General features: G+C 34.5%; 1 protein-coding gene across 13 annotated transcripts in view; it reads right to left on the minus strand.

The window, feature by feature from the left end:
• LOC306862850 (formin-binding protein 1-like) overlaps nucleotides 1-17,112 on the minus strand; it is a gene marked incomplete at its 3' end in the record, with an annotated part of 70,222 nt that overhangs the window by 23,832 nt on the left and 29,278 nt on the right. For 9 of the 13 annotated variants that reach the window (XM_079405884.1, XM_079405876.1, XM_079405881.1 and 6 more), the window contains exons 2-6: nucleotides 13,455-13,570; nucleotides 9,473-9,523; nucleotides 9,167-9,314; nucleotides 4,181-4,243; nucleotides 2,759-2,863 (exon numbers count right to left, since the gene is read on the minus strand). In XM_079405884.1, coding sequence (XP_079262010.1) covers nucleotides 2,759-2,863; nucleotides 4,181-4,243; nucleotides 9,167-9,314; nucleotides 9,473-9,523; nucleotides 13,455-13,570 — 483 coding nt within the window. Of the gene's footprint in view, nucleotides 1-2,758; nucleotides 2,864-4,180; nucleotides 4,244-9,166; nucleotides 9,315-9,472; nucleotides 9,524-13,454; nucleotides 13,571-15,132; nucleotides 15,361-17,112 lie in introns of those variants that run through there. The other 4 variants (XM_079405875.1, XM_079405886.1, XM_079405877.1 and 1 more) reach the window with 1 other exon arrangement.

Below are 17,112 nucleotides of genomic sequence, written 5' to 3' on the forward strand. Positions count from 1 at the left end.
TTTATGTATTTTTTTATTTCATGCAAAATTAAAAATAAAATCTACAATATATAAATAAATATAATACAATATTATAATATATTTTATAATAATATAAAAATAATATATTTTCTATTATTTCTTATATTTTGTATTTTTTGTAATGAAAATGTACATTTCATATAAGTATTATTCAAGTATTTAAATGAGCTATTCTTACATTTTAATATTCTTATATTTAAGAAAAATTTAAAGCAGTGAGTGATGTAACTTCATACAAAATAAAAAAATAACACAAAATATAAATAAATATAATAAAATATGTTTTATTTTAGATTAAAAATGCACATTTAATTTTGTATATCATATTATATTCACATTTATGATTAAATATTAAACTAAATATTACATTTAAATATTCTTATATTTAAGAAAAAAATTGTAATTGACAAGAAGTGAGTGATGATACAGTTCATTATATTTAAATAATCTAATTATAAATAATATAAACAAACTGATAATAATATAAACAAATTACATAATATATATATATATATATATATATATACACACACAGATAGTTAGATAGATAGATAGATAGATAGATAGATAGATAGATAGATAGATAGATAGATAGATAGATAGATAGATAGATAGATAGATAGATAGATAGATAGATAGATAGATAGATAGATAGATAGATAGATAGATAGATAGATAGATAGATAATTATATTATATTTTTACACCAGATACTGATAATTCCTAAACACATCTAATACACATCTTCTTAATAAACTGTGATATGGTGAGCTGACATTTATATATGGACCAGCAGAACAGGAAGCTTTGAGGTTTACATCTTTAAATATTCATGCCTGGAGCGATGTGACTGCTGGAGCAGCAGCGCAGACAAACTTTAATCAAGCCTGTGATTGGGTGGCTGTTCTGCAGGTGTGTCGTGTGGGCGTGGCCATGGCTGGACAGGAAGCAACAGTGTCCCGACACACAGACACACACGCACACAAACAGACCTGCCGCCGTGCACCTACCTTATGGTAACATCGCTTCAAGGCATGATTTAAAAAAAACACATACACATCAGTTAGCTTAGGCTACTCGTGAGTTAGTACTTAACTCTACACTTTAACATGACAGAAATATCCGACACAAACCGCTCAACAACACATCAAATAAAGGCAAACAAACCAACGCCCTTGAACACATAAACAGACCGGCTGCATTCATAACATACAAGCATACTGCTTAATACACACCATTTAAAAAAGAAAAAATATGTTCAACAGTGTATTAGTATGCAATTGTAACTAAATCTATCATATAGTAACTTGCAAACTGCCTTATTATTGTGAAAAAACAATTATGTTGCATGTTTATTTCATCATCTCCGCATATTTAAATCAGTATTGTGTAAAACATGTCAGACGTTTGGCATTCTGAGCTTTGGCAAATCAAAAAATTAGTCATGAAAGAGATAAAAAGTGTGGTTTGTGTTACTTTCGATTTATGTGGCTCAGTGTAAATAAAAGAGGAAGTCAAGATGCATTGCATTGTGGGATGCAGTACTCTGGTTATATGCATCATCCAGGTATTCTATGCATTCATAAGTCAAATACTGTACATAGTATACATACAGAAATAGTATGCTACTCTAAATGCAGTCACTCACTAATTGAGCCAATGCAGCTGTTGTACCTTTACTGACCCTGAAACGTCTGCATTTTTCATTAACGCAAGAGATCTGAAAGATTGGCTTTGGCTTTGCATTGGACTTTTTGGACTCTCACGCATGCTACCTGAAAGATCTCTGGAGTTCTTCACTGTCTGACTGTTAAATGACAAAAAATGCTCTCTGGACTCCTGGAAGCAGGAGCTCTTTTCCACATCTGAATACTTTGGAAATGTATTTTTGTTCAACTCAAGCTATCACAGAGACATCTGCCCAGCACTCGCTCTGGAACAAAGAACGATTAAAAATGAGTAAAGAGAACGTAGGTGATGTTGCCTGTCCTGTGTGGCTCCACAGTCCTACACACACACACACAAACACACACACACGGTTGAGTTTCCACACAGTGCCACGGCAGCAGCGTGAGACAGTGATGGATGTGTTAAGATGAAGTGAAGGGAAAAACAGACACATGTGAATCACACGGGCTGTATCAGTTTATCACTTTTTCATCTTATATAAACCAAACTGAAACTAAATAAAACTAAGTGAGATGATGACAGCAATGAAATGACAGACAGACAGACAGACAGACGGATAGACAGACAGACAGACGGATAGACAGACAGACAGACGGATAGACAGACAGACAGACAGACAGACAGACAGACGGATAGACAGACAGACAGACAGACAGACGGATAGACGGATAGACAGACAGACGGATAGACAGAGGGACAGACAGACAGACAGACGGACAGACAGAGGGACAGACAGACAGACAGACAGACAGACAGACAGACAGACAGACGGATAGACAGACAGACAGACGGATAGACAGATGGACAGACGGACAGACAGATAGACGGACAGACGGATAGACAAGTAGACAGACAAGTAGACAGACAAGTAGACAGACAGATTTTTGGTGGGAATTTGGCTATAAAGAAGTGGCTTGTGGTTTCTATATAGTTATATATCATCACTTCTGTTAAAGTGTTACTGTTAAAATATTCCCAGTGGAGAAACTGGTGTTTTTTTTTCTTCAGGAATCCTGGATGATATATGATTCCTAATCAGATGCTCTTACCTTCTCCACGTCTGCTTTCGTCACGTTGATGTCTGCGTCCAACTTCTCAAAGTACTGCTGGGCTCGATCTGCTTCCTTACAGTCCCGCTCAAACTTCCTCTTACACTGTACACACACACACACACACACACGTTAAAGCATGGCAGAACACACTGCTCTAGATTCATGTACACACAGATGTTCAGATGCAGAACACTCAAGAGTTTAATTAGCACACTCACACACAAACAGATGTGTGAAGTTCTGCAGTATAATAAATGCTCATCCATTATCACACTGTTTACCCTTCATCTCGCTCTCACACTCATTTATTTGAAGGGACAATCAACATTTGTGTCCGCACTGACCATTGAATCACCCGATCACACAAACACACACAATGAGCTCATTCTTACACACGGACCCACACAGGCAGTGCTCTCTCGTTCTCTCACACACACACACACACACATACACACACTGAATCAACAAACAGCCAGAAGACTCTGCTAACAACGACACGATCCATCTCTAACACCACACTCTCTGAGACAGTGGGTGTACAGGAGGAATGTCCTGATATATCTGTGTGCTTCACACACACACTCTATCTAATATACTAAGTGGTTATCTTAGCTTTTTGTACATTTACTATGGTAATACCATTGTGTAGTTTGAAGCATAGCATGGTATATGAATATGGAAGTCACTCAGTAGTATAGAATACAGCTAGTTTAAATTTAACTGAATCTTAAAATTATAAATAAAATAGTAATAATAGTTTATTTTATTTGTAAAATATGTAATTGTAATATTTTAATAATTAAATGTGTATTAAAATGTTGCATTGAATAAAATATTAATAATATAATATTTTAATTTTAAAATAAAATTTAAAAAGTAAAAAAAAAACAAATAATTAAAAATTAAAAATAATTATTTAAAAAAATACAATTTTGAAATAAATTTTAAAAAGTTAAAAATAAATGAAATATATCTTTAAAATACTGTTTCAGGTTTTAAATAATTGTAATATTTTGATAATTTAATTATGTATTTAAATGTTGTATTGAATAATGCAAGTTTAATTATATAAAAAAAATATATATAAAAATAAAATATTAATATTATAATAATATATTTATATATTATATTAATATCTCATACTATTTTAATTTAATAATATATATAAATTTACTGAATGATGAAAGCTTTATTTTTAAAATTACAAATGACTGTTTTAAGTTTTAAATAACTTCAATATTTAAATTATTTTATCTGTATTGAAATGTTGTATTAAATAATGCAAAATAAAAGCCTTTCCACTTTTTGGAGACCATTGTATATCAAAGTACCATAGTATTATCACCTAATAACATTGAGATTCCAGTGCTCATTTATTTTATGGATTATTGATTGATTATTGATGTTGACCGAACTCACCAATTCCAGCTGTTTCCAACTGGCTTCGATCTGTTGCTGTGCCTTCCGTCCATCATGGAAATGCTGTGAGAGAGAAGGATGAAGAAATTAATCACTAATTCATTAAGATCAATCATAGTTTTGCATACATAAAGGTAAATTTAATCTCATTACTGTCACGAGGAAAGAACTGATTGAGGAGCTCTCATTTGCAGTTAAATAAGATATGAATAATTGAAAAAATACAATCAGGATAATCTGAACGCGAGAGGAAGTGGTGTGTGTGTTTGCATGTTTGCATGTTTGTTTGTGTGTGTGTGTGTGAGCTGCCAGGAAGCCATATTGCTGTGTTCTGTGTGTATCCTGTGTGTGTGTCGTCACACTCCTGGCCGTCTGTGTGTTTCTCTCGAACGGCTCCTCTCGGCCTGAGCACTCCAGGAAAGTGTTCGTTTGGCCAACACTCAAACATCTCTCTCACAAAGAGCTCAGTGTGACACACAGATAAAGAGCTGGTCTGAGATCAGCTGAAGACGGCCGTATGAGCAACATTCAGAGATTCAACAACACGTGACTTCAACCAGATCAATTTATACAGGCATGCAACATACTAAATTACGTGTTGAAAGATACTCTGTTTGAATTTTGAATCTATCTATTTGAATCTAAGTTAATTAAAAAATAATAATAATTTTGTAACAATAAACGTGGTAATTCGCTATAAACACTTACAGTGCATTACTGTAAATGTACTTTTTGCCTGTCTAAATTATTTTCTGTTTATGTCACAGACTGAACCCAGAACATTCCTGATTAATTGCTGTAACATTAATGCTTGGTTTGAGTTTGAATCGAGTTTCAGCTGCTGTCTGTGAAACACATGGACACCTGTAGTGAACGTCAGACGGTCGGATCACAGATTATGACACAGATTAGACTCAATATCCTGTTTGCTACACAGACAGAGTCAGACAGCATCAAACATCAGCAGACCGTTCATATCAGTGCAATCTCACACAAACAGCTCACTGTCCATTTTACTTGGTTGAATGTATTTTACTGTATTTGAATAGCAGAGTGTCGATGGATCCTAATGATTCTCTTTAAAAAGGAGAAAAATGTAAAATACTTTCCAGATAAATGAGCAAGTCGTGTGGTGTTTGACTGTCTGAATACTGCGGTTATGCGACACTTTCAAAACTCTGATGTTTATTTGATATATACATTTATTGGAAATTTATTTTCTCAAATTTTGAAAATTATATATAATATATAAATACATTTAAATAAATAAAAGCATAAATATATCATATATTAAATATGAATATACAAGTAATATATAGATATTACATACAATTCATATATTTTATGGCAAAAAAAAATATTTGTAAAATGTACAAAATATTCAACATTTATCAAATGTATTTATCCATTTTAATTTTAATTTTTTAATTAAAAAAAAATATATATATTTATAAATTTAAAACATTAAAATTGGATCCATATATTAAAATTAAATGAAATTATGTAAAATGTATAATTTCATACACACGCACACACACACACACACTTATATTTCTGAATCGCATACAGGTACTACAAAACATTTTCACAAAGTCTAAGTTAGGATCTGTGTATCACGAGTTACTGCTGTTTCTCTGTGGTGACTGAACCGGAATCAGTGAGATGTGTTTAGACCGAACAGAAAGACTGGACAGTGAGAAAATGAGTAAATGAATGAATGAAAGTGTGTGAATGTGTTTAGTATTCATAGCTGAGTTTCTGGGCTGAATAAGGAATGCCGGCACGCAGTGTGTGAATAAAACCCGATAGAGCAGAAAGCATTATGGGTACAAAACCACAGTCAGTCAATGCTGAAAGAGTCCAGTTGTGTCTCGCATAGTGATCCAGAGTTTTAATGAACGATTGAACAAACACATACAGAAGATAGTATATTTCTCACTTAATTATGGTATTTAAAGCATTTTTCTACTGCTGTTGAGCTTTATTGAGCCTCTCCGTTCTGTAAAAACAGATAAACGTGAAAACATACACACACACACACACACACAAAGGCGAAAGAGTTCAAAAACCATCCAATTCTTCCGCTTTTTGCGGCCCTTTAGCACAAACCAACAAAGTGACATCTAAGCTCACAGTTGATCTGGAATCAGTCTTTATAGTTTCATCCAATCAGAGGAAGTCCACCTGTTCTCAAAGAGGAAGTTGACCTCTAGTTGTTTTTTAAAAACAAAGCTTCACTGAGAACTTTTCCATTAGAAAAGCTGAGAAAAGAACAAGAAAATAAATAACAGACAAAAACATGACCTGATGAACAGATGAAAGAGACGAGACTGAACAATACTGACACTGCTTCAGAGATGATTTGAATCATTCATGCTTCATACACACACATACAGGAGATAAATATAGACTTGTTTCCCATGGATCAAAAACAAAGCAACTGGTCTACCTTAACAGCACAATAGCAAATGCACTGACATTAGAGTTTCTTCCACTATAAATGAAATGAACATTTAAATAAAAGTAAAAATATTAAATTAAATTAAACGCACATAAAAAATTAATTAAATGTGTAATTAAATTAAAAACACAAACTTAAATTGAACAAAGTAATAAAATAAAATAAAATAAAATATACAAATAAAATAATATAGCAACTGCACTGAAATTAGAGTTCTTTCTACCAGAAATAAAATTAAAAAATAAAATAAAAAATAAAGTAAAATTATTAAATTAAATCTAAAAATAAATTACATTTAAATACACATAATAATTCAATTAAAAACATATCATAAACAATGTAATAAAATAAAATATAAAAATAAAATAAAATAAAAGAGCACTGAGAGCACTGGCTGAAATCACTGCAACTTCTAGATATCAATTTCAGAGAAACCTGCTCCTAAACGACACATAAAAATGAAACTAACTGCATCTGGTTGCTCTACATGTCTGTCAGACTACCTCTTCCTAAGTAGGTGGTTCCTGGCCTGAATGGCTTTATGCTGTTGATCAAAAGTCTGGCTACACAAATCCAGTCTGGTCTTTGTCATAAATTGATGTGCTTTTGTTTTTCGTTCTTCTTTTGTTTCTGGTTTTTCCTGCAGAAGCTCAGCTAGTGATTTCTGGATCTGGATGAGTGTGGTGATACGAAGCAGAAGCTCTCAGGTCCAGGATTTATCACATCTCAGAATAATAACCTGAACTACTGAGCGAGGCCTACAGATGGAGCATGTCTCAAACACACACGTTACAGGCCCAGTCAGCGTAAAGCTTCTTCAACAATAGGTTTAATAGAGAATTACGGCACCACACCATATGCTGTCTGGATTAAACGCGGGAAAACGGAGCAAGACTGTTCTTAACTAATTCTCTATTGCAAAATGCATTAACTAATGAATAAACTATAAGTCTGCAAATATATATATGTATATATATATTATATATATATATACTGTATGTGCACAAATACATCCAAAAATGGCACGTGTATGAATGAAGCAATGAACTGAGGTAGACAAAAGATAGAGATGGATAGACAGACAGATAAAGAGAGAGAAAGAAGAGGTTTATGAAAGAGGAGAAAAGCAGCATTCGGGGAAATCGGCCAGACAGACACCATGGAGCCCCGCTCAGTGTGTGTGTGTGTGTGTGAGTGTTGAATGCTGGGAAATCTGCGTTCTTCAGGTTGATACCTAAATGCCTTCATCTTATTTGCTAAATGAAAGATGCATGTTGTGTTCGGACGCCGCACTGGTCATTAGTTCAGTGCTGTCTGGACATATAAATCATACAGGCGATGACCTGTGTGTGTGTGTGTATGTGTGTGTGTGTGTGTGTGTGTGTGTGTGTTTATATGGAATGATATAAACACACACACACGATGAGTGTAATTCATATACACACACTAGAAACTTTCAGTCGAAACACAACAGCATTTCTATTTATGGAAAAAAAGGGAGAGATGTGCTATAATTCTGGCAAATATCATCATTTAGAAAACAAAATGTCCTGCTAATGATATACACACACACACACACACACACACACACACACACACATATATACTGTAAAGCTGCTTTGACACAATCTGTATTGTTAAAAGCACTATATAAATAAAGGTGACTTGACATATATAATTTCATTAATAAACATGAATATATTTATTATTTATATATATTTATTGCTGTCATGACAACTCTCGGAGGGATTGGCATGGTAATGTACTTGGTGGAATAGATCTGCTACGCTGCTGCGACAGAGCAAGTACTGAGACTACTGCTACTGCCAATACATCCACAACATGCTGCTGTGAGCATGTAAGAAATACTGCTGCTGCAAATATAACATACATGAAATAACCCCCATATAACATATACATGAATCACCTCGCAGCAGATCTATACAGGTGGAGCTGGGGAAGGTGTAGGGTTTCTGAAGCAAGCTGCAAACTGCTACGGCAAGCACTAGTCATATATTTGAATGTTGAGCAGCGAGCTCATTGGTTACCGATACAGGAAAGAACCAATCAGCTGTGCCATGTGATAATGATGTCATTAGGTCAGATTGAGTTAGACCTATCGGACTGCGCCATCTAGAGTTTCATGCCAGAACTCTGTATATAAAATGTAAGAGATATCCTTGATCATTAAGTCAACCTTATCTAAAAATTGAGGGTTTAATGTATATCTCTCATTTTAACTTACACCAAATTTCATTTTGAAATGAACACTTTATTGTATATTTACTTATATATGCACTTATATATTTACAATCAGCAAGTTAAACACCTAAGATCAGGATGAAAAATAGAAACAGATGGACAATGTGTGTTTATATGTAATTAAATGTGCCACACTCTTCAGAAAATCATCCCACCAATGACTGACTTATCCTCTGTGTGTATTAAACTTGAATAGAAGACATTATTTTAACCAAATTGCACGTTTCACAGTCGTAACTTTATCCCAAAGTTCGTTCACTCACCGATTTCCTCTCTGTTTTGATTTCCTGTGCGTATCGCGTGAGTTCGGCGATGATCTGTGACATCATGTTCTCTGCGATGAGCTCATGCTGTCCGGCGTAATCGTTCAGCTCGTTTAGCGTCGAATGAAACGCGCGACACCATGTGTACCTAAGACAGGACGGGACATCATCAGTATGAGACACAAACATGAATATATCTGAATCCATCAGCTAATTTAAGTGGGTTAGATGCTGATTCAGACAACTAGATTTAGACCAAACAAATCTAATATCAATCATGAAACAAATGAAATAAATGAATCATACTTATTCTCATCTTCCTCTTTCTTCTTAGGCTGGTATTTCTTGGACAGATTCCTGTGCAAAATTAAAAACAAGACACCAATGACTGCACTGACATGTTTGCAGTACTACCATACTTCTCATACTATTTCTACAGTACATTATACTGTAAGTACTTCTACCAGATTAAATACATCCGGCAATCCTATTTATATGTAACACATTCTGATATACTATATTTTTAACTGTGCAGTATGCAACCGGAGCGCACTGTGACAGGATGCTCATTCAAAAATATGTACAAATTCTATTTAGAATTTTATTTCTTCATCTTTTTTTTAGAAGAAAAAAATATTAAAGATGAAAAAATGTAATATTGCCAAATCAAACATGCAACATACTACTGTTTGAAAAGATTACCATATATGTGTTTTAACATACTATAAAATTAAATAAACCATTAAACAGTTGGCTGTATTCAGTGTATACTTCAGTCCAGTATGCAGAAACAGTGATCTAGTATTCCATTGCAGAGATACAACGTTAAAGCAAGTTTATAAACCAATCAGAGAACCCAAATGAGAAAAGCAACCAATCAAAATGCTTAGTGCAAAGAAACAATCGAAAGTGGAAATTCAAATATAAACTTCACAGAACTCTTGGTCTTCCTACATGTATTTAAAATTAATGTGAGGCTCAGTGTCAGTGTGTGTGTGTGTGGAAACTGTGACACAAAAGATGTCTTTCTTTCATTGTAGCCTTTCTCGTCACTGTCAGATGTTTCTCTGTGTATTCTATTATCACCAGCTATAAATACAGAGCGTCTGCTCATCGTCACCACCTCAGGGCAGGGGTGTGTGTGTGTGTGTGTCTCTGTGTGTGTTTGTTCATACTGCACCTTGCCAAAGGGTAAAAAACGCACTAAAATAAGCACACACTCACGCACACGCCCACAGTGAGACAAACACCTCCCAGCCACCTTCAGTCTGTCACTGTTTTCTGCACATATTCTTCAGAATAGCACATTAACATACTAATATTAATATTGCACTGCATTCTCAGCACTCATTTAACACACACACATGATGTACCACACAACATTCACACTACATGCAGCAGTGTATCCCATGATGCAATGCACTTGACTTGACCTTTCTTTTCCAGTGAGATAAATGACATGAAAGTAACATCAACCGTAATTTTTAACGGTGACTCAAATAATGTAAATATTTGATAGGAAATTTAGTTAAAATTGAATTTAAAAGATGGTATAAAGTTCTTATTTCCAATGTATTTATCCATTCATGAATTAATGAATAAATAAATAATGAATATCTATCTATCTATCTATCTATCTATCTATCTATCTATCTATCTATCTATCTGCACTGCCACTCAAAAGACACAAAAAAGACTCTTCTGCTCATCAAGGCTGTATTTATTCGATCAAAAATGCAGAAAAAAACTGTAATATTGTGAAATCTTATTGCAATTTCTAATATTGGTTTCTTATTTTAATATACTTTAAAATAGAATTTATTTCTGGGATGCAGCGCTGAATTTTTAGCATCATTACTCCGGTCACGTGATCCTTCAGAAATCATTCTAATATGCTGATTGTGTTGAAACTGTTGCGCTGCTTAATATTGCTTTTTGGAATCTGTGATACTTTTTTCTTTGATACTTTGATGAATAAATTTTTCAAAGTAATGCTAATAAATGTATCAACAAATTATCGTCTTATCGACTTATGAATGCATTAATGAATAAACTAATATATAAATGTACAGATAAATTATTTATAGTCAGACTATAAATATATAAATTCATAGATAAATGTATTGTATTGTATAATTTGAATACATTAATCTATTAATGAACTAATAATTTTTAACATTTATGAATAAATAATTTACCTATCTATAAATATGAATAAATGAATCTATAACTTTATGTATATATTAATCAATGAATGTATTAAAAAAAATCTACTTACCTGTTAATATCTTAATTTTAAAAAACTGTTTACCAACCCATCTATCTACCTATCTGTCTTTCAATCTACCTATCTACCTATCACATCTGGATGCGTTCTCGACTGCACAACACTATGTGACTGTTTCTGTCACTGCAACGCTGCAATTTCCTTTTCTGAAGATACATAAAATTTACTCTGTTCCTATCTTTCACTCTCTCACAGACACACACACACACTCACTATTGACTATAATCTTAGCTAATTCGCTTTTCATGCATGCAAGTCCCTGTCTGGATCAGGATATCTGGCATATTAGTGTTTGTGTATATATGTGTGTGTGCGCATATATGCATGCATGTTTATCAAAAACTGTAAGTGTGCATGTGCTATATGTATATTGATGCAACTGAAGCTGTATCCCATACAAAAACTGTCATGGTATTATCACAAATATAAACCATGGAGAAAAAAACAAATAAGGAAATGCAATGCTTTTTTAAAACAACTAAAATGGGAATGTCAGTTCAGCACCATTTAACATGGTGAATATGATATTAAAATATGTATATATTAAAGAATCATGGTACTGCCAAATGTATTGTTTTATAAAGGATACAAACATGATTATTTGTTAATACCATCTGACCACACAATGCCTTTCTTTCACGTAGTGTATCTGAGGTTACAAGTGCAGTTCATCACATCCAGTAACAGGCTGGTATGAGTGTGTGCGTGTGTGTGTGTGTGTGTGTGTTAGATGGCTGAACCCCCTGCTGTGTCTGGGAATTAAAGGGGTTTCCCACTGCTATCTGGAGGGGGATGATGTACAGTCAGTGAGTGTGTGTGTGTGTGTGTGTGTGTGTGTGTGTGTGTGTGTGAGTTTTAAATCCTATCACTGGAATGGGGGGCGGGGTCATGGCACATGATTGGCTGCTGCAAATGTAGGTCACCAACAAGGAACACCATGCTGGCACCTTGTTACCACGGAAACCTGCATTTTCTTCCCAAACTTACACACACAGAAAACACAAATGTTGCCCTTTCTTCCTATATCCTTGAGCTGTCAGCAGCAACATCACATGTGTAATTAGTGTATGCGTGTGTTTAACTGTCTAGTCTTTATTTTTAGACGAATACACTATGAAGTACAAGCACCTGCACGTGTCTTTATTTACACAGACATGACAGATGAATATCAGGGGTTAAAGTGGGGGTTTGGATGAAGGAACCCAAAGATCTGATGGCAATCCTGGTGGCATAGGCGAGATAAGACATGGCCTCTGACCTATCAAGCCACAAAAGTATTCAACCTAATTACCCGTGTTGAAAAACAGCTTTAAAATGTTCTCCAAGCTTGATCAGACTTATCTGTTGACTGATTTTAAAGAGGTTTTCACAGGCTTGGCAAGGCTGAGAGTCTAGATTAAATCAGCTAAAACCAGCAAACCAGCTTAAAATGGTAATCTGTCAGGGTATATATACATATATTCACTAGAAAGCTAAATAAATGCATATATACTGAAAATAATGGTGTAGGTTTTATTTTTGAACGATTTTCACTCAGAAAATCCTAGTAATTATTACAATAAAATTATTACAATTAATTACAATAAAATGGCAATAACACACTGAAATTTTGATGTAGAAATAAGTACTTCATTTCAAAAGTAGTCTTTACAGTCTATAAGCATAAATATTTGTTGTAAAATATTTAAAAAAAAAATTTTTTGAATATGTTTTGGTTACATCTGCATGATAGAAATATCACTTTCACAGACATATTGGCCTCTTATGATCACCTGTGTATGCAACAGTCACACAGCATATTCCTCTTCCTAATTCTGCAGTATAATCAGTATAATATGCATATTTAAGGATGTAATGTTTTTTTTTGTTATTTATTCTGCAACTGAAAAATCCATGATAAAAGCCTGTATACATCATTAAAAAGTCTTCATGCATAAAGTTTACACAAACTAAAATATTTACTGCAGTTGTATTAATCACAGAGGCTGATGCAACACTCACCTGATCTGTCTTGCATAGTTAAGCTCGATCTCAGACCTTTCCTTCACAAATTTGGTGTATTTTTCCACAAAGTCGATTCCCCACTGCGTGTGCTTTTCCAGGTTATCAAACTGATCCTGAGAGAAAGAGAGAGAGAGAAATATATTAAAGCTAGCACCATAACAGTGCAGACTGTTTTGACATCCTAATTCAGTTGTTGAAATAAAAAAAAAATGTACCACAGCAAGAAAGGTTCACCAAACAGACACCGCAGGGCGTCACAAGCAAAGGTGACATTCTATTAAGACAAAAGGAAGTGGACAGGAAAAGCCCACCCTGATACTGACATGACAGCGAGTACTGTCAAGAATAATGACCTTGCTAACAAATGCATGAGCTATTTTCACTTCATTTGCTAAAGTGATGTTACTGAAGAACTAAGAACAAACTAAACGGTATGAGGTCGAAAAAAAATTATCAGTTTTACATGCAACTTTGAAATTTGCCAAGGTTTTAAGTCAAAGCATAAAGCACAAATCATTGTACATAAATTATAAATTGCATAATTCACAAATTAAAGCCAGGATCATCTACTGCATCAAGTTCAAGATGTTTCTGAAGGTTTCTTATCAGAAAAACACAAGGAACCAGTTTTATATACTCCAAGTTGTATCAAAACTGAAATCTGGAAGTGAATGCAGGTGCTTTTATGTTTCCAGGATATGTAAATACTAAAATAAAAAAACATTTTGTGATCCAACCACATTCAGAAACGCATGTGTCCACATGATTGTAGTGCTCAAGTCACTGACCCTGAACATTTTATTAATATCTTGTGTTGTGATCATTTGTTGATGATTGCATGCAGGTTTGATGAGGTATGTGTGTGTGTGTAGGGTTTTAACTTTCCATTTCCAGATGATTTCTGGTCAAATCTCTTTAAAACACACAAACACACCACAGAAATGAGTCCTAGAAGCAGACGCAATCCATTTTTACACCTCAACTAACACTGATCACACATTTGAGATGTGACGGGATCAGTTTAAAAGAGCCTGATGCATGTTAGATTACTTAGATTTGTATCTGATCCAATATCGGTCTCTGACAAGAAAGAAATCCTATATACTGTACCTATGAAGCATATGTAATTGGATTGTGCAAAAACAACCCAAAACATGCCATGAATTAGGAAGCACAACAGGACGTTCTGGATAACGTCCCTCTTAATGTATTCAAGAATCTTTTCAAATCACATGACTATTGAAAATAAAAATTCCGTTCAGAACCAAAACTTCTTTTTAGCCTACTGTCATAAAAGCACCTGTTTGAAGGTTCAAATTGTTCCAAACCTATATGAATTTCTTTCTTCTTAACATAAAACCAAACCAAACTTAACCAAACAGTTGCTGGTCCCCATTGACTTCCATAGTATTGCAAACACATAAATCAAAACACTGATCTTAAGAACCTACAATGAAATCAAGAAATTTTTACACTCCTAAAAAAAAAAAACAGCAACTCAAAAATCCTACACAGCCGAAATGCTTCTTGATAACAAAACATTGCTTTGCTGAACCGAAGAACTATTTAAAATCTTTACAGTGCACAATAAAATCACATTAACTTTACTTGGCACATTAGACAGAAACCACTCTGAATTCAACAATAAATAGTATTGTAGTAACGCTTCGATCACCTTCGTTTGACTCCAGCATCCCCCCATTTTCTCTTCAACCATCTCAAAGTCTGAAGAATCCAGTCAAATATTCGCTCACACACTCCCTTCCGAACAAGCATTAGATGCACAAAACCATTTCACATTCTCCTTACGAAAGAAGACACCACTGTTCAATTCCTGTTCGTGCAAACTGTCCGGATGCATTCAGCCAGCAGACAGGATGAACGCTCAAACCTTGTGTGTTTCTGCACACAGGATGTACATGTGGGTGATGATCTGTAGTTCTGCACTACATATTAGAACTTTCAGTCTAGTATTTAATGGCACAGTTCACAAAAAAAAAAAAAAACATAATTTTCTCACCATTATGTCATTCCAAACTGATATGAATTTCTTGAGGATAAAAAAAAATTCAGCTATTTTCATATAATGCCTGAACTAAACTAAATGAAAACAAAAAGCATTATAAATGTACAGTAAAAAAGTCCATGTCTTCTCAAGAAATAGCTTTGCGTGAGGAAATTTTGTACAAATTTCAATGCACAACATTATTAAACCCCCCCACATAAATCGTATGGACTACATTTATTCTATCTTTGTGGGGGTTTTTTTGTTTTGTGGTCACTATAAATGATCAATACAAGTAAAAGAACCACATGGAAATCTTGAAAAATTCCTACTTTTGTGTTCCATGGAAAAAAATAACAGCATTTTGGTTTGGAGCGACACGAGGGTGCGTAAACAATGACTGAATTTTCATTTCTGGTGCTATTAAACCTAGCAATGGAAGAATACAGCTAAGAAACACACACCGTGCCAAAGTCCCCTGTCAGCATCTGAGTAAATCAAATGACCTAATACGATTAGCTGGCCTCATTTAAACACAGATCATCTCCTCTTACACAACACAGTCTTTAGTTCACACTGCAGAGACAAGACACACTAGAAGAGCAGCAAATGAAGATTTAAAGAAGGCAAATTGAAAATCTGCTGTGTGATCGTCTTGTGGTTTTGATCAGTGAGACGGAGTATTATGTGACAAATGGATGCTCGGTTGTCTGACATCTTCAGCAATGCAAAGATCTCTATGAAGTGCAAGAGAAATCCAGACTAGACTAAACTAGCCCTATGAAAGCCAAAGTCCTCATCTTTGAAACTGCAACCAGCAATAAAGACGCTTTGTGTCGCTGAAGATTTTGCAGTTCTCGATGCGACAGAGTATTGAAAACATCAAAACTTGATGTCACCTTGTAGGGACATCCCCCACATGGAAAACTTCTTCTAAGAGGGACTAAATAATGTGTTATTTCACGTCTAAGAATAGTACGAATGTACTTTTGGTTCAGGTGGTTTAACATTAAAGTAAAGGTTAGGGTTGGTATTATTCAATTTACATGTGCAGTTATATATTTAGCAAACACGCACATCCAAAGTGACTTAAAAATGAGGAACAGTACAACAAAAGCGACTCATCCAAGAGCAGTTACAATAAACGGTAAAAGTATAGTGTTATAATGGCAAGTTAATGTGTTGCTGTATTAACAGACACCACCATTAAACAACAAACCAAGCAATTTCACTGAGAAATATCATGTAAACACAAACAATACCGAATTCAATGTTTCCTATTAAAACTCTATATAATGTGATGTTTTTGGTGCAGTATTGCAACACAAAAGCATTAGCATATTCATTTACCCTCTGAGTTGACAACACTTTAGTCCATGGTTCTTTAAATGATGAAGCAGCCCCCATCTCTTGCGCCCAAACCAGTTCTAAAATCAAAACCAGGACCAAGACCGCCTGCCCGATTCAAACCAGCACAATTCTCCAGTCAAAACCAGTCCGTCTGCCAGTATCAAATGCTGATTCCAGTGTAATAATGGCGGATTATAATCCAGATTCTGTCTTTATCCACAGATTAAACCCCTCGAACCATCATAAAGCGGACATACTTCACATCTGGAGCTGATCCAACAAGCGTCTGGGCGCCAGATT

This window comes from Barbus barbus (genome assembly GCF_936440315.1).
Source record: "Barbus barbus genome assembly, chromosome: 43".
Classification (NCBI taxonomy): Eukaryota; Metazoa; Chordata; class Actinopteri; order Cypriniformes; family Cyprinidae; genus Barbus; species Barbus barbus.